Source organism: Monodon monoceros, unplaced genomic scaffold (genome assembly GCF_005190385.1).
Source record: "Monodon monoceros isolate NGI ecotype Baffin Bay Population unplaced genomic scaffold, NGI_Narwhal_1 Super_Scaffold_20, whole genome shotgun sequence".
Lineage (NCBI taxonomy): Eukaryota > Metazoa > Chordata > Mammalia > Artiodactyla > Monodontidae > Monodon > Monodon monoceros.
In genome coordinates, this window is record NW_021703777.1 from 74977692 (window position 1) to 75001834 (window position 24143).

The 24143-nt window shown below is 42.7% G+C and overlaps 1 protein-coding gene across 1 annotated transcript in view; it reads left to right on the plus strand.

Annotated features, from left to right (window-relative positions):
- Positions 1-24143, plus strand: part of RELL1 (RELT like 1) — a 58904-nt gene that overhangs the window by 16039 nt on the left and 18722 nt on the right. Inside the window, exons 2-4 of the mRNA XM_029234835.1 lie at positions 12300-12521; positions 16356-16427; positions 23704-23761. Of these exons, the coding sequence (XP_029090668.1) occupies positions 12300-12521; positions 16356-16427; positions 23704-23761 (352 nt within the window). The remainder of the gene's footprint in view (positions 1-12299; positions 12522-16355; positions 16428-23703; positions 23762-24143) is intronic.

The following is a 24143-nucleotide window of genomic DNA, read 5'->3' on the forward strand; positions in this document are numbered from 1 at the left end:
GGCCTGGTCCTCTGAGTCAGCGCCCTCTCTGTGGAGCTCCAGGGCAGTCACTGGTTCGTAAGGGAACCCCCTCCTCCCTGGGCCCCCCTCTTGCAGTTTCTGCCAGAAACAGACTATCTGGGCCTGTCCTCTCCCCATTTGGTGGTTTTGTCCTGGCACTTGCTGGTTAGCGTCCTCCCGTAGTTTAAATAATTTCTAACCTGGTCCCTGCTTGGCCTCTTGTGAGGAATGTTCAGGAACAGATCAGTTAGGGATTGCATCCCTGTGGAAAGAGGGCAGCGCCTTTGGTGAGGGTATGTCAGCTTCGCTCCTTGACGGACGCGGCAGTGTGGAATATGATGGAGTCCTGTGAAAATCCAGTGGAGGGCCAGTTCCCAAAGCTGGGCTTGGGAACATGCTGCCATTCGTGGCCTTCCTTTGAATCTTTGTTAACTGGAAACTTCTGTTGATTTTGATGAATACAGGGGTTTGCTGGTATATTCACATCTTTTGGAAAGGGCCTACCCAACAAGTGGGTAAAGCTATGGGGTGGATCACTCGTCCAGCTCTGAAAAGAACTTATTTATATAAGTTTTTAAAAACTGTCAGCATTTGGCAAATGAAGGTACAAGTGCATTGGACATTCTGTCCCACCAAATAGCATCTTAACAAAACTGCTGATCCAGTTGTAGTGAAAGTGGACACTTGATCAGTAATCGAGGAATCCTTCTGGAAGGATGGAATCTGCTTTCACAATTCACAGGTTGCATGTGGCAAAAGTTTAAGGTGCTCCTACCATGTTCCAGGAACTGTGACAGGGGTTCAGGGTACAATGATAGGACATTCTCCTTGCTACTTGGGGAAACAGGAGTGTTTGGCTTAAATCAGGCTTTTCCTGCAAGTTCTGTCACCCACATTGGGTTTCCTAACGTTGACCACAGTATGCCCGAGAGATGTGCTTGTAGTGAAGTGTGTGTGGGGGGGGCTGTCAGTGGCTCTTGAGTGTTGGTTCTTCTGCCTGGCTCATTTCTGTATCTCCCCAGTGAAGTCATGTTAGACCACTGATTTATTTGCAAAATGAGGATCTCATCCACCCTCTTGTCTACTTCCTTGGGATTAGACGTTTCAGATAAGACAATGACAGTGTCAAGTGTCATCTGAGTGGAAACTTTTATATCTTATATGATGTCTCTAGCTAATAATGTATGTGATTGAAGATTTTCTTTTTCCTTTTCCATTCTTTCTTTCCCTCCCTCCCTTCCTTCCTTCCTTCCTTCTTCCTTTCTGAAATATTTTTAGATGCCATGCAACTAACATTGTTAGCACGAATGATGTTTGTGACAACTATTGAATGGCTTCCAAGTATAATAGTTTGTGAGTCATAATGTGAAAACATACCTGTGAACAAGATGCTTTTCAATAGATAGAAAAAAGTCTTCCTTTCACTTTCATAATAGTTATGGAGTAAAATAGAGTTCTACGTTAGAGTGATCTTTTGCTTTTTGTAGTAGAAATTAATATTGGGAAATTTTATGCTGCTGAGAATATTTTTAAAAATGACGTCAATACAAATTTATCTTGCTGTGGCTGACTTTAACACTTTTTCATGAAGATGATTCTTACATTTAACAAGATGCATGCAGATTCCAATGTTTATCACACATGATAGGGTCATTGGTGAGAGGCACCTTTTTAGTGTTTAAGGGCATTCGAGGGGGTGGATGCAGACCTGGGCTCCAGCCCAACTCTGTGGTCAGCTGGTGATGGTTTAACCCACCTGTTTACTGTGAGGCATGTGTCACTTACTAGGTAAAACTGAAAACCAATCTCCACTCTTACAGACGCTGCTAAACAATGTGGATAAGTGTGCAGGGCTCTGGGGTCTCAAGGCTTGGCTTGAATCCTGTCCCACTATATGTTAGGACTTGTCGTTGAACCTCCATGGGCCTTATTTTCCTCATCTGCACATGGGGATAACGAGACAACCTACCTTAGGATGTGGAAATGAAATGGAATTGTGCATGAAGCGCTGCGAACACTCGATAAATGCTGCCCAACAGTTACCTTAATGTAGCAACTCATTCTTTATAACACACCACCTTTAGAAAAGAATCTGAAGTGATTATTAAATTTCTGAAGTCCATTGCTTTGCAGTCATATCAAGCAAATGTCTTTTAAAAAATTCTAATTTTTCTTGAGTTGATGTAATTTACAATTTGCAAGGCGAGGAAGGGTCTACAGTCAAAGTCTCACTCCACTCCTGTCCTCCAGCCACCCACCCACCCCATCTCCAGGAGACTGACAGTGCTACAGTAACTAAAGACAAAAAAATCCCCAAATGGACAACACTGAAAATAGCAAGAGAAAGAGGAGAGGCAGAGGAAGGGGTAGGAGAATAGGAAAAGAGGAGGCGGGGAGGTTCAGCTGGGGTCCAAACTGCTGAGCTCTCCCGGTCCCTGCAGCCCCTTGGGCATCGCCCTCGCTTATACCCCTCTCTGAGGACCCCGTGATGTGGGGTTCTTCTCCCTTTGGGACTCCTCAGCCTTTTCTGTCTTAGAGGCATGCTGGGTGACTTCCTGGCCTGTGTCCCAGTGCAGACGCTGGCAAGCTGACCTTGCCCCATGTGGGGTGAGCTCAGGTCAGATAAGCCTTCTGTGTCATCTGAATGCAAACCACTGTTTGAGGTATTCTGGAAGATTCAGGAAGAGTCCAGAAGTTGAGATCCTTGACTTCTCAAAGCACTGGTGTCCTAAACTGAATCCCTTCCCAAGGAGTAGCTGTGGGGCTGTAGCTCTTTTCTGTTTTTTTCAATCTTTTGGTGCTCTTGAAGAATTGGTAAATCCAAGACAGTTGTGGAGAAAGCTAGGGATTTTCTCTTACTCTGCAAAGTTAGTTTTCCCCTTCTAGTCTAAATGGAAACCTGAGATGGTAAATATGTATAGTTTCCATCATAATTTTTGTGTCTTTATTTCTTTATATTGACATCACCCCAGTTTCAGTTCTCTGTTCTGGTAGCTACCTGGGGTTCAGGAGTAATTCAGTTTTGTCCCACAACCTCCTGCCCGTCAAGAATGTTTGTTCTCTTTTTGTCCAGCCAAATTAAGTTTTTCTTTTGAAACCTAATATAAAGTCCTTTTTCTTCCTGGATCCACACTAATTACTTCCCTTCTCAACTCCTATGGTACTTATACAAAGGAACTGCAGCTTAGGGAAGGGTTGTGCTCCAGACATTCCTTTTTGAGTAATTGGGTTGTAAATTGAAATGCATTTTCCCATTAAAAATAATAATCAGGCTCCCATAAAGGGTATTTAAAAAATGATAAAATGGGACTTAGTGAACTTTTATTACAGAAGAGTTGAAAGAATAGTAAAGTGGACTGCTGTACACTAACCACTTGGTTTCAATATTTTGCCATATTCACTTGCTCACCCTATCTATCTATCTGCCCATCCACCCATCCACATACCTCTATCTACCTACTTTTTTTGCTGAATTATTTGAAATCAAGTTGCAGACAGTGTTACATTTCACCCTAAATCCCTCTGCCATCACCTTGTAGGATTAAGGACTTCCTTCAACATAACTGTAATACCATGATCATAGCTTAAAAAAATAAACAATAAATTTGTACTACTGTCTACGCCATTTTCCTGTTGACCTCAAAATATCCTTTATTACTGTTTTAAAATTTTTATTATTGTTTAGAATTTGGAATCAGGCTCCAATCAAGGTTTACTAACCGGATTTTGTCCTATTAGTTTCTAACAAAAGCTATTTGAAGCCACGTTTAGCCAAGTACTGGGGGAGGGAAGGAACTTTCTTGGGCATAGGTAGTATGTTGAAATCTTTGTGTACTCGCCCTCTTTTTTCCTCCCTGTTTTCCTCTCCCATGCTTAATGCCTGTCTCTGGATCCTGGGGTGCTCCTGCTGCCCTGAGCTCTCCATTTTGGCCAGATCCCCAGCCCCAGGGTACAGGGACCTCTTAGCCAAATGCATCTGTAAATCAGGGGTTCATAGTCGGACATTGCTGATTTATGCATGTTTTGCTGGGGAAGCTTTCTGGGCCTCCATCTGTTCCCCTAGTGGTTTTTGCTGTCCAGTATGAAGAGTTTTCCAGCATCAGGGGAGCATTTCAAGGAATCTGACAAGATAGAGGTAACTGAGTAGCTGTATACTTTGGGAGGGACTTTGTATCATGGGTGAGTAGACTCTGGGCAGGTGGGTCCTGTCTGGGTGTCCCTCCCTGCCTAGTCACAGCTGTGGAGTTGGGGAGGGTGGGACAATAGCGGCTGCTTATCTGGGAGTCATTTGGAAGTTGGCAGCTGCCTGAAGTTCCACTACAAAGCTTAGCACTTATTTATATACTGACTTCCATTGTTTTCCAGTTTCCATATAAGCTCGTTTGTTCTCTTCATACATTTTAAGTTTTTAAAATTTGGGCAAATGCTGTGTCTCAATCACTGGCGCTGGGGGAATATTTTAAAAGCTCTATGGTTTCCGTTATCCCCACAGCTAAAACCAGAAACAGTTTGGGGATGATTTTGTTTTGTGGAGTTTGCTTTGCATTCTCCCCTTTCGTTAGTGTTCATAATTGATTTAAAACGTGTTTAAACAATTAGCTTAATAAAGGGGGTTGTTTTTCAGGAGCTAGTAGATCTTAGCTCTGCCAGAGTAGGATTGAGAGGCTCTGTTCTGAAACAGTATCTGCCTGGGTTTTCCTCCAGGCTCTTACCAGTTTTCAACCATGTGACCCTGGGCAAGTGACATACCCTCCCTAACCTCCAGCTTCTCTCTCTAAAATAATATTACCCACCTCATAAGGTTGTGACTGTCAGAAACCCTTGGGGCCCATGGCCTAAACTCTAAATATGTAAGTCCCCCTTGAGAGATCTAATCAAATATATTAATGATTTTGCAGCAGACTCAGCGGAATAGGGGTTGTAAATAGCCTCACGTCAGATCAGAGCAGGTTTTGCTACCAATGAATTTGTCAGATTTGGTTTTGCTATGAAATGAGGTATAAAATTTTTGTTTCAGAGTTTTTTGGGTTTTGCCTTGTGGACACGGGAGGGTGGGCTTGCGTTTTCCTCTCCAGTAGCATCAACCCAGAGTGAATGTGGATAGGGCTGGAAAAGGTTGGGGAGTATGGAATTTTGAGAACCGGGAAGGACATTGGTTTTAGCACATAATATTTTTTTAAATGGTTAATAATTTTCTTTTCTTTTTTCAATATTTATTTATTTATTTGGTTGAGCTGGGTGTTAGTTGTGGCTCGAGGACTCTGTAGTTGCGGCATGCGAACTCTTAGTTGCAGCATGCATGAGGGATCTAGTTTCCTGACCAGGGATCAAACCCAAGCCCCCTGCATTGGGAGCACGGAATCTCTTCCACTGCGCCACCAGGGAAGTCCAGCACATAATTTTTCAGCTGAGCAAACCAAGGTGCAGAGGGGTGAAGGGACTTGTTTAGTATCACAGAGGTAGCTGGGGACAAAGCTGGAGGAATGAAAACCCCTTTAGAGAAATGCATATCTAGCTATCTTAGTCGGTAATCTAAATCAAAAATAGACTACTTTTGGGTACTGTGATTTGAATGTTTGCTGAAAAAAAATAGGGTGTGTATCTGTGTGTTTAAAAGCAAGGTTCCAGCCAAGCTTAGTGGGTTATCTACTTACCAGCCAAGTCCTTTTCCCATCACAGAGTTGTTGGGTCACTGCTGGGAAACCCTAGCTTCTGAGAATGTACACCCTTTCCTGATAGGAGAGGAAGAATTGCTATCAGAACCATCAAAATGCTCTTGGCCCTGGTTGGAACAAAGCTGCTTGGGAGAAGTCACAAGGGCCTCCTTATCTGGAGTCTCAGGTTATTACCGTCATCCCCATTATGTGTATTTTAGCAACCCTCGAGCTATGCCCACTGGGTTTGAGGAATGCCATTTCTGCGCCATTTCTTCTCAGCTCCTCTGACCATTGGGGTCAGTTGGAAATGTAAGTATTACTTGGAATCCAAGCTAGAAAACTGCTTTTGATTTTTTGGGTTGACTTCGAGCCATTCCTCATACCTCTTCCTCAGTTTCTTGCTGTCTTAATGTTTTTTATATAACATCTTCTTTTGTGACTTTTTCAATGGGATCTTGGCAAAACACAGTACATAGTGGGTCTTCAAAATACGGTGAATTAACCAAACCTGGCTGGGTCTAAGAAAAACGCTAAGGATTTTGATAACCGCTGGCTTTTGCTGGACCTGTTTTACTTGTAATGTGGAGGGGAATCACTCAGCTCTCAGTAAGAGCTGAGAACTCTCTGTTTCTATGGCTCTTGCTGTGTGCAGAGGATACTGGAGACGAGGTGATGGGCTTGTTTTGAAGAGGCTGAGGGACCCGAGGTTGTGGTCTGCGTAAGGTGGGCTGTGATTTGGGAGTTGGAAGGGAGGTCAGAGAGGGGGGACAGATAGAGTTTTGCAGTTGTTCATCGGGTAAGCTGCTCTGAGGTCTGGTGGTGGGCATTTTCAAAACATCCTCCTTCCTGCTGTGCTAATTGGAATCCATAGTTTTGCCATGTGGGGAGCCTTTAATCTAAGTTGTGAAGTATAAGAGCAAACCAACATTTAGCATTTTCACAGAAGAGTTGGTAAATGATGACCTCAGCTCAGGTAAGAGGAAGCAGCGTCCAAGCAGGCAGGATCCAGACTGCCTGGTTTGAATCCAGCCACTGACAGGTAGTAGCTCTGTGACCTTGGGAAGGCTCCTTGACCTTTCTGTGCTTCCTTTCCACATCCGTGATGTGGGGAGAATACCAGTAACTATGTCATAAGTTTGTTGTGAAGATTCAGTGCTTGGCTCACTGCTGGATTGCAAATGCTCCATAAATGTGGTGTTGCTTATTGTTAGTAGTTACAGAGGTATAACAAATTAGTCTGAGCCAGATTTCCATCACTTCTGGAACACTCCCACCTGAAACCATCCCCTTCCTGCCTCTGGTTCAGCCTACTTTCCATTCTGACCCTGATCCCTCGTGTCTGAGTCCCTTGGGTCTCCTATTCTCTTTCCTGCTCGGTGGCCCACCCTGCATGAGTTAACCCAGTTACAGGTTTGGGGTGCACATGTCAGCTGTGCCCCAAATGGCCTTGCAGTCCTTTCACTGGCCTCTCACATTCCTTCTGTTTCTCCACTAAGCCTCACTGTCTCCGTCAGCCCCTCTTCTGCCCTGGCCCCTCTAGTTCTCAAGAGATGCCATCTCTCATCTTCAGGCATCTGTTCGCTCACCTTCCCTCCATCCACGTAAAGAACAAACTCATGGACACCCTGCCTCAGGACGAAGTATCTTTTTTCCTATTCAAGTTTTTAATCCGTCTCCTTTTTGCTCCTTGGCTTCTGCATGTAAATAAACACTTTGGTTTCAGCCACTTTAAAAAAATTCAAAACTCCAAATAAAAATTTCTTCCCTTCATGCTGAAAGTGAACTCCCTTACCCGTAATGCCCATAGTGGGCTTCTAGAAAGAGCAAACTGAGCTGTTTCTGCTCTTCAACGCAGGGAATCTAGCCTCACCTTCTGGTCTATGAAAAACTGGTCCCTCCAAGGCCACAAAGATCTCCTGCCAACCGTTTTTTCCTTCCTATTTTATTTATTTTTTCACTTTATGTATGATGTATGTATGTATTTTAGGATTTTAAAGATTATTTTAGGATTTTAAGTTACTTCAAGAAACTATGGGGAAACAGAAAGGGAGCAAAGTGCAACAAGGGGAAAGTTAAAAAAATTTCAAGTTACTTCCTGATTCAGCAACTAAAGGCTTTCCGTGTGTTCTTTGAAACTTCTATGTGGCCCAGTTTGTCTGAGTTTTTCTCAATAATCTTTCTAAAGATTCTTCTTAGGGTGTTTCTCTCTTTATTTTTTTTTAATTGTGATAAGAACACTTAACATGAGAATTACCCTCTTAACAAATTTTTAAGTGCACAATACGGTATTGTTAACCGAGGGCACAATGCTGTACAGCAAATATCTGGAACTTATTCATCTTGCATAACTGAAACTTTATCTCCGTTGAATAGCAACTACCCCCCCCCCCCCGGCCCCCGCCAAAGCTGGCTCCTGGCAACCACCATTCTACTCTCTTTCTATGAACTTGACTACTTTAGATGCCTCATGTAATTGGAATCATGTCGTATTTGTCTTTCTGTGACTGGCTCATTTCACCTGGCATAATGTCTTCCAGGTCCATCTTTGTTGTCCTTTACGGCAGGATTTCCTCCTTTTTGAAAGCTGAATGGGATTCGATTATATGTATATGTCACATTTCTTTATCCTCTGAACCATCAGCGAACATTTATGTTGTTCCCAAGTCTTGGCTATTGTAAATAACGCTGCGGAGAACATGGGAGCGCAGCTATCTCTTCAAGATCCTGATTTCATTCCTTTTGGATAGATACCCAGAAATGGAATTCCTGCATCATTTGGTAGTTCTATTTTTAGTTTTTCTGAGGACGCTCTATACTGTTTTCCATGGTGGATGTACCATTTTATGTTTCCTTCCTATTTTAGCTCCTCCTTCTTGAAGCATCTGACCTAGCTGACTGCTGATTCCTCCTGGAAACTTCTTCTCTGTTCTAAGGTAGAACCCTGGCTTCTCTTCCTCAGGTCCTCATGGAGTAGATCCAGTTGCTCAATGGATATTTCCACCTGGATGTCTCCGTGCTTACCTTTACCACTACATGTTCAAAACTGAACATGTGCTATTGTCTTCTCCATGCAAGTATATGAGCTAGGGCCCCTGAAACAAAGTACCACAAACTGGGTGACTTAAAAAGGAGAGATTTATTGACTCACTGTTCTGTAGGCTAGAAGTCCAAGATCAGGGTCAGCAGGGTTTCTTCTCCTGAGGGCTGTGAGAAAGAATCTGTTCAGTGCTTCTCTTCTAGATTCTGGCGGTTTGCTGGCAATTTTTGATGTTCCTTGGCTTCTATAAAGCATCATCCTGACCTCTGCCTTTACCTTCACATGGTGTTTTTACTTTGTGCTTGTCTATCTCCAAATTTCCCTTTTTTTAAAGGACAGCAGCCATATGGGATTAGGGCCCACCCTAATGACTTCATTTTATACCTTTGTAAAGACCCTATGTCCTAATATAGTCACTTGGGGTTAGGACTTCAACATATGAATTGGGGGTGAGGCAAAATTCAACCCACAGCACCATGCAGACTTGATTTTTTTTCAGGTATTTCTCATCTCAATGAATGGCACCAATGTCCACCATGTTACTCAAGCAGAAACTTGGGAATCATCCTTATCAAATCACGTGCCTTTATATTAACCTAGCATCTAGAGCTTGTAGAACTTGGAGGCACAATTTTGGTCATCATAGTCATCATAGAAAGGTACAATCATTTTGATTCTGTTTTACAGATGAGGAAACTGAGCACCTAGCAGTTAAAAAACTTGCCCAAGGTGACATGCCTAGTAATTGGCCAAGCTGTTATTTATGCCAGGCAGTCTGACATTTTTTTTTTTTTTTGCTGTACGCGGGCCTCTCACTGTTGTGGCCTCTCCCGTTGCGGAGCACAGGCTCCGGACGCGCAGGCCCAGCAGCCATGGCTCACGGGCCTAGCTGCTCCGCGGCATGTGGGATCTTCCCGGACCGGGGCATGAACTCGTGTCCCCTGCATCGGCAGTTGGACTCTCAACCACTGCGCCATCAGGGAAGCCCTGACCTTTTTTTAACTACAGTGCATCTCTGTAATTCATGTTTCACTAATTTAGATTCATATCTTCTTCAGTTTTTTCCATGGTGCAATAATTATGAAATTAAATGACTGCTAATATGTTTGTAAATCACAAACTGTAAATACATAGTATTTGCAAGGGTTTGCTAGATGTCAAATTAATGATGAACACACATTCTCAACCACCTGATTCAGGAGGAGCTGTTTGGCTCCAATTTAGAGCCCCTCTGCTTTCATCTCTGTTTCTACTGCTTCCCAAAGAGAATTTATTATCACCTCCAGATTGAAACAGACCACAATTCTGAGTAAAACTCTTTCAGTCTTAGCATGTTGTCTGCTTTACCTATTCCTGTTGCATGGCATATGTGTTTTTAAAAAGGAATTAATAAATAACACACTTAGAATTATAAAAGGAGTTGAATATTCTGGTTTTTACTGAAAGTAAGTCTTGAGGTTAAACCCTAATTTAGATGATATATTTGCATATGTTTAGGGAAGTGTGTGTGTGTATGTGTCTTCTCTTATTTATTTATTCATTCATTTATTAATTATATTGATTCTTGGAAGAGAAATCAGAAAAAATATATAGATTATGCCAAATTCTAGAGGTTGCATGATAAAATAATGAATGCAACCTTTTACAAACCTGAGAAACCAGCAATTTCCTTTCATGTTCAAAGATAATGGATAGTTCCATGCGAAAGAGAGAGAGCCTTTTGTCCTGTGGCTTCTGTTTGATACTATTTGCTGCAGTAAAGAAATGTGGTCACTTTACACCTAGTCTCTGTCCCCATGTAATCATTACAACACAGGGGTATTTTCTGGTTTTTTTTTTTCATCAAAATACTCTTGAGAGAGTTTATAGTTAAATGCATCTAGCTTTCCGGTTTCTGGGTTTCTCAAGCAATATGTGTGAATCTCCATGATGTAGAAAAGCTTATTTTATTACTTCAGAATCTGAGTATCCCAAATAATGAGACTTCACTTCAGTGAAATCCCACATTTTTCTTTAGTGCACATCCTACCTGACCCACTCTTTTGTTTTTGTTTTTTAAAAAAATATTTATTTATTTATTTATTGGGTTGTGCTGGGTCTTAGTTGCGGCAGGCAGGCTCCTTAGTTGTGGCATGCATGTGGGATCTAGTTCCCTGACCAGGGATTGAACCTGGGTCCCCTGCATTGGGAGCGTGGAGTCTTACCCACTGTGCCACCAGGGAAGTCCCTTCTCCTTTGTCTGATAACTTCCTTCTCATTTTATGTGTGTGAACTGGTATTTTGTTGATTTTCCACACAGTCGGCTCTTTCTCTGTTATCTTAACTGGCCGTATCTTATGATTGTACGAGCCGGGCTCACTGTTTTTCCCTCTCACTCCTTCATAGATGTGACTCAGTTCCCCATATATGGGAACTTCTTGGGAGCCTACGTAGCATGCTCTTGGGCCCAGATATCCGGCTGCCTCTGGCTTAAGTCCGTGTGGCATTTTGACTTGTCCAAAAGCAAATGTCTCCTTCTGTCCCAAAGATGACCCCCTTCCCAGCTGCCCCATTTTTGAAGTCATAAAATAGGTCCCCACCATTACCGTTTCTTTTAACGCCCCATGCATACCTTCCTTGGCCTTTCTCCCAATCTCTCATGCCTGCCCAGGTGTTCACTTGTTTAGTGCCTCTTTCCGATACTACCCTACAAGCTTCAAGATGGCGTTGGTCATGCTGTGTTATTTTCCACTCTCTCTCCAGCTTCCAGCTGGTGCTTTTCACATAATGGTCATGCCATAAATGCTAATTTGGGTTAGTAAACAAACAAACAAATGCATGTGCTTCCATTTTTATGTTTGTATCCCTGGGCCAAAACTTGATGCCGTCGTGGATTTTTCTCTCTTTTTTCATACACTAGATCTGTCAGTTTACTAAATCTTTCTGGGACATACACTCCATGAGGACAGGGATCTTTGTTTTGCTCAGTGGTATGTCCCAGATGCCTGGAATGGTGCCTGGCATGTAGTTGAGCCAAGCTGAACATTTACTATGTTGTAGAAATGGTTCTGGATGTTTTACATGTATTAATTTATTTAATCTTCATAACAAGCCTAGAAGGGTGGGTAGCTACCATTAGTGTGCCTATTTTACAAGAAACCAAGGCATGGAGATTAAGTCATCATCCAGCGTCACACAGCTGCTAAGTGGTAGAGCCAGGATGTGACCACACGTCTCCTGAGTCTGTGCTCTTAACCACTAAGTAGTCTGCTGTGAAACCACCTAGTGATGGTGTGTTTGCTCTGTGTGGACCCTTCACTGAAACTCTGTACATTCACTCCACGCTGTGTAGGTACCCTTTTAGAGGAAGAAGCAGAGGCTGGTTTGGAGAGGATTAAAAAAAAATTACCCGGGGTGTGACCCAGGTGCTGAGTAGCAGGGACAGGATGGGAACTCAAGACTGTTTCAGCACAAGCCTGTGTGCCTGTCCTGCCAGACCTGTCAGTCTCTGCGTGGCCCGTGGTTTTGGAAGCAGACTGACATTTAACAGGAACATTTCCCAAGGTTGTCAGAGTTTTCTTGTCCCCAGTAGACGTCTGATGCAGCTGTGCATGTTTCTTCCTCAGACAATGATGGCAGCCGCCCGTTACACTCCAGAACTGAGACGACGCCCTCGCCCACGAACAATGGAAATGGACACCCAGAATACATTGCGTACGTGCTTGTCCCTGTGTTCTTCATCATGGGTCTCTTCGGCGTCCTCATCTGCCACCTGCTTAAGAAGAAAGGCTATCGTTGTACAACAGAAGCTGAGCAAGACGTGGAAGAAGAAAAGGTTGAAAAGATAGGTAAATCACCTGGATTCTTTTTATGGGAATGTGAGTGCAGACGATTTTTAAATCAGAAACCAGTAACGTGTATCTTCCATCTCTATAAGGCAAATGATCCATCTTTTTTTATATATTGACATTATGTAAATTTAAAGTGTACAACACGTCAATCGGATACATTTGTATATTGTAATATGATTGCCATTGTAGCGATATTTAGCACCTCTATCACAGTACGTAATTGTCATTTCTTTTTAGTGGCGGAAATCATTAAGTTCTAGTCTCTTAGCAGGTTTGATGATTATAATACAATATTGTTGCCTATATTCACTATACTGTGCATTCGATCTCTAAGGCTTATTTACTATTTGTTCTAAGTTTGTGCCCTTAAGCAACATCTGCCCTATTGTAACCGAAGGTGGTGTCTGGCTGCTCGCTGCTCAAAAGGCAGCGATTGGTGCTTAAAAAGGCCACGTTGGTGGTTTATTTTGGGTGCTGGCAACCGGGGGGGGGGCGGGGTGGAGGGGAGGGTGAATGGACTCCTGTCCAAAGGCTGACTACCCCCTGCCCCCGACAATCGGGGGGCAAAAGAGCTTTTATAGACAAAGGGAGGGAGCTACATGAAGAAACAGCACAGTCAGCTCTGACAGCCATCTTGAAATTGGTCATGTGGTGGTCTGACCAGTGTCATCTTGATTGTTTTTTTGTTTTGTTTTTTATAAATTTATTTATTTTATTCATGTATTTCTGGCTTCCTTGGGTCTTCGTTGCTGTGTGCGGGCTTTCTCTAGTTGCAGCAAGAGGGGGCTACTCTTCGTTGTGGTGCGCAGGCTTCTCATTGCGGTGGCTTCTCTTGTTGCGGAGTACGGGATCTAGAGCGCAGGCTCAGTAGCTGCTCAGCAGTTGTGGTGCACTGGCTTAGTTGCTCCGCGGCATGTGGGATTTTCCCGGACCGGGGCACGAACCCGTGTCCCCTGCATTGGCAGGCGGACTCTAAACCACTGCGCCACCAGGGAAGCCCTTGATTGTTTTAAGTGCAGTTAATCTTTCCAGGGTCAGTTTTTTCCCATTTCCTTGAGGCCAATTCTCAGAATTGTGGCAGCTTATGTCGTGGTTACAGCCTGGTCATCATGTAGTTAACTTCTTCCACCTGGTGGGGCTTTCAGTATCTACAAGACAGCTCGCAGGATACGGCTCAGAATATTATCTACAGCCCTTGAGAAGGAACTAGAGGTCCTTGCTTTAGCTTGACTTTGCTTAGTGACAATTATTGTCTTGTTCTGCTTGACTGCTTTTCTCTGCTTCTGCATTTTCTCACTTCTCTGATTAAACTTATTCTTTGGCTAAAGTTTTTCCACAGGCAAAAGGCAGGCAGAGGACGTGGGCGTATAGACCACAGGGCCCTGCTCCATTTCACTCTCTCCCCATCCCTTATGCCTTGGTAACCACTCTCTATTTTTACAACTTTGGCTTTTTTAGTTTCCACATACAAGTGATAACATACAGTACTTGTCTTTTTCTGTGTGTGATTTATTTCACTAAGCATAATGTGTTTAAAGTCCATCTGTGTTGTCAGAAACGGCAGGATGTCCTCCTTTCTCATGGCTGAATACTATTCCATTATATATATATCACACCTTCTTTACCCATTCATTCCTTGATGGGCAGTTAGGTTGTTTCCATATCTTGGCTATTGTGAATAATTCTGCAATAAACATGGGAGTGCATATAAATCTTCGAGGTCCTGTTTTCATTTCCTTTGGGAATGGAATGACTGGATCATAGGGCACTTCTATTTTTAATTTTTTGAGAAACCTCCATATTGTTTTCCACAATGGCTGCACCAGTTTACACTCCCACCAGCTGTGCAGAAGTGTTCCCTTTTCTCCGCATCCTCGCCAACACTTTTACAAAATGATCCATCTTAAAGGCAGATGGTGTGGTGTAGTGTCACTGTAGATTTCACAGGAAGCACACCTAGAGTTATAAACCTTGCTTTCATTTATTATATACCTACTAAATCATTTACTCTTATTTGCCTTGTGGCCTTGGGCAAGTTATATATGTTATATATGCTGCTATGTATAATTTAACTTAAATTTAATACTAATTTAATTAAAATTTTAATTTAAGTGAGAACAGTAATCTCCACCTTGTAAGATTATTGTGAAATTTATAGAGAATATATATTTGGTCTTTGTCACACATGGCCACTCAGTAAATATTAACCCTTACTATTATTGAATTAGATTCCAATAAGAATAATGGGAAAATTGAATACGTCTCACCATTTTTGTGCTGTTACTTTTGCTGCGGGAGTTCTATCTTAAATCTACGAGGTTAGAGTCTATGTTTATTAAGTAAGAGGTTGTGTGAACATTGCAGTGAAAATATGGCAAGAGCTGGTGCTTTCGTATTGACTTCAGACCGTCTCAGCTTTTCCTCTTAAAGTGGAGTTGCTGGATTGTGTTTGGAAAACGCTGAGAGATGAAATCCTGTTTTCTCCACAGATGTACTTTCCAACCACCCTTTAGGGCCTTGGGGAGTAGTAGGTAACTCTCCTTATCCCTTTCAGCCTGTCAAAGGACAGTTTTTGCAGAAAGGTGACAGTTGGAGTAGGTCAGCCTTCAAGCCGGCCCCAAGGGCAGAGTGCGGGAGCTTCTTCATTCCTTGCCAGCTTGCCGCCCTGTTGGTTTTTCCCACCCCCACTGACCTTTGAGCCAGAGAGAGAGCACGGTCGCAGGATGAGTCATGTTTGAGCTTATGAGCAAACCAAGGCTGAGTGTTTGTCAACAGAAGGTGGGGCCTCCCCCTCCTCCTTCCTAGATGCTCTGTAGGTCGGCTTAGCCATTAGCATGTGCACTGTGCAACCAAACATGCGTATTCACGAGAGGAAGCAGCTTGGATGGAGAAGACCATTTTCCAGATACACGGGTAGGACACCGCACACCTTGATTCATTCTTTGCGAGCTAGATCAACCCTCCCTCTTCCTTCCTGTGTTATGGAAGCAAATTATAAGGATCAGTTTCAGAGTGGAGATTTGATTCTTTTTTTTCAAGGACTATCCCATGTGCAGAGTCTCTCAAAGTAAACTGAGTCTGTAGGCAATTAACTGCGACCAACATTTAGATCATTTGGAAGTACATTTAAAAGAAGAGCCTTGTAAAAACACAGACGAATAATTACCCAATTTTTTTTTTTTTTTTTTTGCGGTACGCGGGCCTCTCACTGTTGTGGCCTCTCCCGTTGCGGAGCACAGGCTCCGGACGCGCAGGCTCAGCGGCCATGGCTCACGGGCCTAGGCGTTCCGCGGCACGTGGGATCTTCCCGGACCGGGGCACGAACCCGCGTCCCCTGCATCGGCAGGCGGACTCTCAACCACTACGCCACCAGGGAAGCCCAATAATTACCCAATTTAAGAAATGAATTAATTTTCTAAATTTATATAGTACATCTGCAATTAAAATAAATCCAAGAAGTTTTTCTTTTAACTGTCTTTTTTCTTTCCATTTCCCTTAAGGGTTTAACAAAACGATGAGAGAGAAATAATAGTTGTAAGGACTGATGTAGATACATGGAATTGTTGTCTTGGAAACTGAGTGTGTGTTTGGACTTGAGATCGATGGACAACTCTGATACTTTTTATGCCTCTTATGCCAGGGAAGTCACTGTGTGCTTTCAGTCAGGCAGCTTGGGGATGAAGGAAGAAAGCAGAGCTCTTAGCACCATGGGGATCAGCTGAACTTTCCTGACACTGTTCAGAGAGGTCTTGGGCTCTAAGCCTGCACGTCTCGTTGACCTGATGCAAGTGACCAATTGTAACCTGTCCTCCCCTCCCGTTTCTCTTTCAGAGTTGAACGACAGTGTAAATGAAAATAGTGACACCGTTGGGCAAATTGTCCACTACATCATGAAAAACGAAGGTATGGTTGTTTTAGTGTCCAGAACAATTCAGTATTCATATGTTTTATTAAAAACCTGCTTCAAAGAGTCATGATTTGTATGGATTGTCCTGTTTCTGAAGTTATTGACACCTTTTACCTAAGCTCACAAATACCTCAGCTTCCAGCATTATCTGACCAGGAGAGTTTCACAGAAGTGTTTTCTAAGAGTCAGTCATTGTAGAGTCAGCCCCGGAGGCTTACCTTTTATTCCTGCCCTCACCTCGATTTGGGGAAAGTCATATTACATCATGGAGCCTCACTTTCCTCCTCTAAAATAATATTTACCGCATAGCATTGTTGTGACATATTGCACATAAAGTGCTTGTATAATAAGCACTCAAATATTATCTATTCCTTTTTTTGTGCTTTTAAACATATTGTGGTAAAATACACATAACGTAAAATGTACCGTTATACCCATTTTAAAATGGACAATTCATTGGCCTTAAGTACGCTCACAATAATGTACAGCCATCACCACTATCTAGCTCCAGAACTTTTTCATCATCCCAAACTCTGTACCCACTAAGCAGTCACTCCCCATTCTCCATCCCCTTTCCCTCCATCCTCTGACAACCCCTCCTCTGCTTTCTGTCTCCATGGATTTGCCCATTCTTAAGAGTTAATACTTTTAAAAAGTCTAACCTTTATGGCTTTAAGCACTTTTTTCCCCTCTGGAATGTATTCTAAACCCCCATCTTCCTAATCTTCCCCATCTTCCTAAACTAATCAGGATTAGTTTAATCTTGATTAGATAAATCAGGGTCATTGTTTTGAAGGTGATTGTCTCCATAAGATTCCACACCCCGAGTGACTTTTGAGGTGTGTGGTACTCCTACCCACATACCTGTGAACTAAAAATGTCACCTGTCATGTCAGTAAACAAAGGATGTTGCAGCCATCAAGCCATCACATCTGCCCCAGCGGTGCACCCTGAGGAGACTCAGGGTGCACAGGATACTGGCCCCAGAGAGCTGAGGTGCATATCAAAGGAATGACTTCAGTGAACCCAGACTCTTGCATCTTCCCATACATAGAAAAGAACTACATTCCTTCACTCGAGATGTCTGGTTTTCTTTAGTTAATAGTCATCTTTTGATGTTCCGACTACCTGGTCTTTGTTGCAAAACCCCTGTATATCCTGGGGTTGCCTCTCCAGAGCACTCCCTCAGAGCTGTCTGAGACGCTGTGTCCCGGCCTTAGGTCCTCAGATTTGTCCACTGAATAAAACATAACCTCTCAACTTTTAGGTCGTGCATTATTTTCAGTCGACATATCCAGTATCCGCAGATCTCCATACTTTGAATTCTCATGAGAATTTAAAAGAAAATGTTTTCCTTGGGCTCTGTCTGTGCCCTGCTCAGTGCTGACACATGCAGCATGCACTGCTACACCTGAGCCATTTGTCCAAAAGGAGAAATACCTCCGTGCTGCTCAGTAAATACATGCTCTTCCATCCCCAGCCGCTCCCCGGGGATCCTCTGCCCCCATATCCTCACTATCAACTGGAGCACCTGCCTGGCCCGGGCTGCTGGTCAGTTTTTCTGACTAAGAGAAGCAGCAATTTCACATGGTTGAGCATAATTTTCATCGTTCTTTACAGAGTGGACTTTACGTATTTGGCATAGATCTAGGTGCATTATGTGCATAATCCAATCCTCAAAATATTCCTCTGGAGTTGATATTATTATACCCATTTTACAGATGAAGAAAGGAATACTCCAAGTGGTTGGTCACGTGGTTAAGGAGCAGCCTGGCCCTACCTGGGTCTCCTTCATCTATACAACATTGCCTCGACTCTCTTCTACTTTGTAGCTTTCAGTTTCTATGGGATGGAAAACCAGATAGCCAAACTTAATAATATGGTGTTTAAAATAACAAGACAGCAATCACTTGGATTTGATGTCTGTTTTCTAAAGACCTTCGTTCAGGGAACAGTATTTGGTGATGCTATCCTTGAGGACTCAGTGGTGCATATTTCTTTCACATAAAAAAAGTGGATTTTAATTTGCATAAGAAATACACAAATACGTTCTTGGCATAGAAGCTCCAGCCATGACAAAAGTTCACAGGGTAAGGTTGCTCCTGTACCTTGTGCTTTCGAAACTGCCTTCAGGGCTTTGGGGAGCTTGGAGGCATTTGGGACCTGGGCTTCTGAGAGCTGGAGCGGTTGCTGAGTTAGTGAGTGCTGCATGAGGGGGTTACTGACAGGTGAACTGGTTGAAATAAGTCAGCTGTGAAAACTTTGCCGGGGGCTGCAGTTCTCGTGTATAACTTCATAGTAGACACTGAGTGCTTGCTATGCGCCAGGCTCGTTCTAGGGTCTTTCTGGGAACCCTGTGATTCAGATACTTCGTTCCCAATTTACAGTTGAGAAACTGAGGCCCACAGCACTTAACTAGCTTGCCAATGTCACCCTGCTGCAAGTAGCAGACCTGAGATTTGAACTCTAGCATCTGATGTCAGAGTCTATACTTACCCACGTGCTGTCACTGCCTCTTTCCTGGTAGCAGGAAAGACGTATGATAAACTTCCTCCTTTCAAAGAGACAACGTATAGAGCTGGGGTGTTTTATAGAACTCTTAAACATTAACTCATTAAATTCTCCAAACTACCTTATGAGGTAGATCCTGTTATCACCCCATTTTGCAGATGAAGAAACAGAGGCCCAGAGGGTAAGAAAATTACCCAAGGTCACACAGCCAGCTTGTGGCAGGATGGTGCCAGCAGTGGGCCCCTTCTAATTACAGCAGACGAGAAGCCTTTGGGTCCTTGGAGCAAGCAGACTATATAATTTCCTCACCTTCCACACTCATAGACTATAGGGCTGTTCTTTTCTTTTTTAATTATGTCCTTTTCCTTTCAGAAAGTAGCCTTTTGGTTTCTGCTGCCTTGATTACCAGTAGGTATGTTGGAATAATACCAAGGCACTGATTTCATTCTTTCTCCTCTGCTCCCCAGTTCTTTCCCTTCTGTCTTTCTTATTCTTTACCCTCTTCCCTGTCAGGGCCTTCAGCTGTCTGCCTGTGATTTCTCCAGTGACCTGTGAGGAAGGCTGGGGGCTCTGATCCTTTATGTGGCCTTGGTTCTCCCTGGCCACCAGGAGACATCTGATCTCACTGGACACCCCTCTTCCAGCCGTGGCCCTCTCTAGCTTCCAGCCTGTGCCAAAACAGCAGCTGGGGGATTAGATACATACTTGGGTCTCTTACCAGTTGATAACCTAGCTTTTTTAGTTTGCCTCTGAGACGTAAATTCTCTATAGAACAAAATGTATTTTTCTTTTCTTTGTCATTAAAAGACCCTGAACTTAATATCAATTAAGACCTCCCTGTTGAGGTTAATTTAACTATTAAAAAAAATTATCAGCACACTATAACATAATTTTTCTTTAAACATTGAAGAAAAAAGGAATAAAATTGAGTACAAACCATTACCATTTTTCCATGTTTATTTATGTTTTCTTTGCCTATATTTACATATTTTAAAACATTTGCAGTCATGATATATGACTCGTCTTCTGCTTTGCATTTTTAATTTGGCTAATGGGATAATATTTCACCTGTACTCATGGTGACATTCTTGTTTATGGTTTAAACCTATCATGTCTTGAATGTTGCAAATCAAGTCTTGTTTAGATAAATATCTCTTGAAGGATGAATTTATTGGCTGGCCTGCAGACTGATTATTTTCCCCCTAATTCCTAATCCTTTCTAAATAGAGCTGAATTGAAGAGCGTTTGGGTCTTCAATTCAGTGGCCTCTGTATGGAAGTTTGGAAAGTACCTGCAACTCCACTGTATGGAAGTTTGGAAAGTACCTGCAACTCCTAGCTGAGCTTCTCTGCCAGGCCCTGACACTGTGTGAAAATAGCAACAATTCAGAGCATTGTGATTACTCTCCAAGCGCCCTGGTTATGGTTATTCACACTAGGCAGAGAGAGGGATCCCTTGGTGAAATTCTTACCTTGGGGCTCAATTTGTGTGGTGGCAAAAAGGATTCCTTCATAAACTACCATCATTACTGAGTAGATCTCTGAAACTTGCTATAATGGTTATGCAGCATCCTGTGAACTGTTAAACTACTCATCATTTAGATAGAGACTTGGACATTGAAGGAGTAGGTCGGGGTGAAAAGCACCCACCCCAGAGTCAGATAGACCAGGGTTTGAATCTAGGTCTGTTTCTAGCTCTGTTTCTAGCTGTGGGACTCTGGCCAGTCAGTTACAGTCTTTAGGCCTCAGTGTCTGTCTTTAAAATGGGGATGATAACTCTGCCCGCTCTTGGGGAGAATCAAACATGATGGGGTCTGTAAAGCTTTTAGCCAGTGACTGGTACATACCAGGATCTTGCCTTGAATGTAAGGGAAAACTTTGAAAAGAGTAATAGTGGGAGAGAAGACAAGGCATTTTTCTTGTCTGATTTTGACTGGTCTATGCATATTATCAGGCAGAAATTCAGGAAAGAAGAGAGGAAGCAGTTTCTGGAAATTACTGCCCACTGGAAAATTTCCCCTGTTCTTGACCGGCTTTGCTTGCCCTATGATTGACTCCTGCCATCCTTTGGATGCCCATGAAGGGAAGAATAGTTGGACAGAATGTTGACAACTGTAGGGGAAACCATCTTTTGCAGCGTTTTGGAGTTATGAGTAATCACAAGGAGGAGAAATATATTCATTAGAACTTAATTGGATTATTGCTCTTTTACAGCCAAATTAAAGCATGTGTTTATGTGCTCATGGTGGTGTTCTGTTAGAGTTTTCTCATCACAGGAAACCAAAAATGTTCCCAAGGGTTAGTTTACTGAGATTTACTCCCTGGTATAGATTGCAGGGTAGACTAGAGACAAGGACGTATGTGCGTGTGTATGTGTGTGTTGGTCTCACACACCCACCCTCAGTGGGTATGAATGATCAAAACTTGAGTCTACTCTTAAAGCATCACTCATAGCAAACAAAGGGGTTGTTTACTATTGTTTCTAAGAAATAAGGGCAAGATACAGGAATACATGAATACATGAGAAACAACACAAGCCCATAGAAACAAGTTTTAGTAATGATTTTAATACATTTTCATAATCTCTCTGGCAGCATTTCATCATCTGATGTTCCTAACAGAGGTCATCGTTTTGATTAATTTTCTCAGGTGACTATTTAAACCTCTGTGTCTGAAAAGCTCATTCTTATAAGTGAATGCTATTAGTGTTATCTTTGTTTTCATACCTTTTTTGTTGTTGTTATTTTTCCCTCTTTTCTGTTTATAGTTTTGAAGTTTAGTAAATGATGGCAGAATATAAATCTCCACTGGCAAATTATTGTGTATTCCCTAAACTCTTTATCTGAAAGAAAATTATTGTCCCGAATTCTTAGTATTAGTTAAAGGGAAAATGATGAGACTGTACTTAAATTTGTCTTACAGAGGGTAATGTGCCTTTTTTGTCACGTGGGAAAAGATACTGCTGATCCATTTCAGCACTTTTTTTGTAATGATAAGAGTCTTATTTAGATCAAAACTTGTGTTTGGATATGCATTTGTGCATCTTCACAGATAGTCAAGAAAGGCAAAGAAAATATTTCTTTTTGAAAAGGATGGTATGCTCCATCAATATGTCTTCAGAAACCCCATACATTTGCAAGGGTTGTGAAGGGGAGAAAATTAGATTGTAGGGGGCAAAACCCCCTTACTATTTTATATGTAAAACACAGATATGTGTATAGTACATAAATGTGTATATCTGCAGTATTATAGTTTCATGGAAGGGTGATTAGGAAAACAATGTCAAAAAAAGGCTTCTGGGTGGAGCAATAATGAAAAAAAGTTGAAACACTGGATACATCCTTAGCTATTAGCACTTAAAAGCAGCAGTGTTGAAAATAGGATTAATTCTCCTCCTCTCGGATGTCATCTGAGATGATAAATGTTGGTGTTAGCTCACATGATAAATAGTGATTTTTTAATTGTTTCATTGGCTCTGGGGAATTTGTTGTGGTTAGTCCTGAGGACAGTGCTTTAAAAATCAATGGGAATGGGTCAGGAGTCAGTCATAACATCTGGCCTTGCCAGGAAATACCCAAGAGAAACTTGACCTTTCACTTCAGTCTTTTATCCTTAAGACTTTTCACCCTACAAAAGATGAAAAGAACATGTGTGTCTGTGCATGGCGGTGGGGTAGGCACCCAAGAAGCTTAGATTCAATTTGCTTTAGTGGACAGCCTAGGCACCCCCTACAAATTTGGATTTTTTTAAAAAAAAGTTAACATTAGAAGTCTAATTTAACTGATGGGTGTGACCAACATTTGAAATTTAAAGCTATCTGGCTAGAGTTAAGGTTTTGTATGGTCTGAATGGCCCACCTAGAAAATTAATCCTTTCTCATCCCTGATTCTATGTGGGATAGACTTGATACTACATGGGTATCCAGAATTTAGGGCTAATTCGTTGAGCATGTATAAGTTATTAAAATACAGGTCTCTTGAGACATACATTTTATGACATATTTAGCAAAGTGAGTTAAATTCAGTTTCCTTTTGGTTTGAGAAGGGGAGAAAGATATGGCTTCTATGTTATATTGCTAATGACGTGTAGGAAACAAAGCTCTGTAGTAGGTCTACTTTCCTTTGCATAGATTCTCTGTCGCTCTCCCTAAATTCCTGCGTGGTGAAAAGTATCGGCAGATGGTGCCACATCTGGGTTTTTCTTGGGAAAGACCCTCCCTTCTCCAGGGCCCCAGGGCCTCATTTGTGAACTGAAGGAAATCAATTAGGTGTTTTCCAAACAGTTTTTCTGATATGATAATTCTATGATCACTCATATGATTGATTCCATTTTAATTCTTTTTTTAAATTAATTAATTAATTAGTTTTTTGCTGTGTTAGGTCTTCGTTGCTGCAAGCGGGCTTTCTCTAGTTGCGGTGAGCAGAGGCTATTCTTTGTTGTGGTGCGTGGGCTTCTCATTGCAGTGGCTTCTCTTGTTGTGGGGCACGGGCTCTAGGCATGCGAGGTTCAGTAGTTGTGGCACGCGGGCTTCAGTAGTTGTGGCTTGCGGGCTCTAGAGCGCAGGCTCAGTAGTTGTGGCGCACGGGATCTAGAGCGCAGGCTCAGTAGTTGTGGCTCACGGGCTTAGCTGCTCCGTGGCATGTGGGATCTTCCCGGACCAGGGCTCGAACCCATGTCCCCTGCATTGGCAGGCGGATTCTTAACCACTGCGCAACCAGGGAAGTCCCCCATTTTAATTCTTGACCTTCTTTTTCTTCCTTAGCAAATGCTGATGTTTTAAAGGCAATGGTAGCAGATAACAACCTGTGTGATCCTGAAAGGTGAGTGCTTTTCCCTTGATTTTATGGGGCTTTCGTTTTCAGTTATCTGCTAGAGCAGGTTTCTGTACTTTGGCACTATTGACATTTGGGCCAGGGAATTCTTTGCTGTGAGGAACTGTCCTGTGCATTGTAGGACATTTAACAGCATTCCTGGCCTCCACTTACTGGATGCCATTGTCCCTTTCTTCTGCTGTGTGACATCCCAGAACCAACGCCTCCACACATTGTCAATGTACCCTGGGGGCGAAGTCTCCCCTGGCTGAGAACAGCTGCGTTTACGAGAGGGAAGAGTAGCCCTGGAGCTGGGGACCTGGGTGAGTCTTACCTCCACCACTTCTGGATCCCCTCTTCTCGGGCAAGTTAACCGACCGCCCTGAGCTCA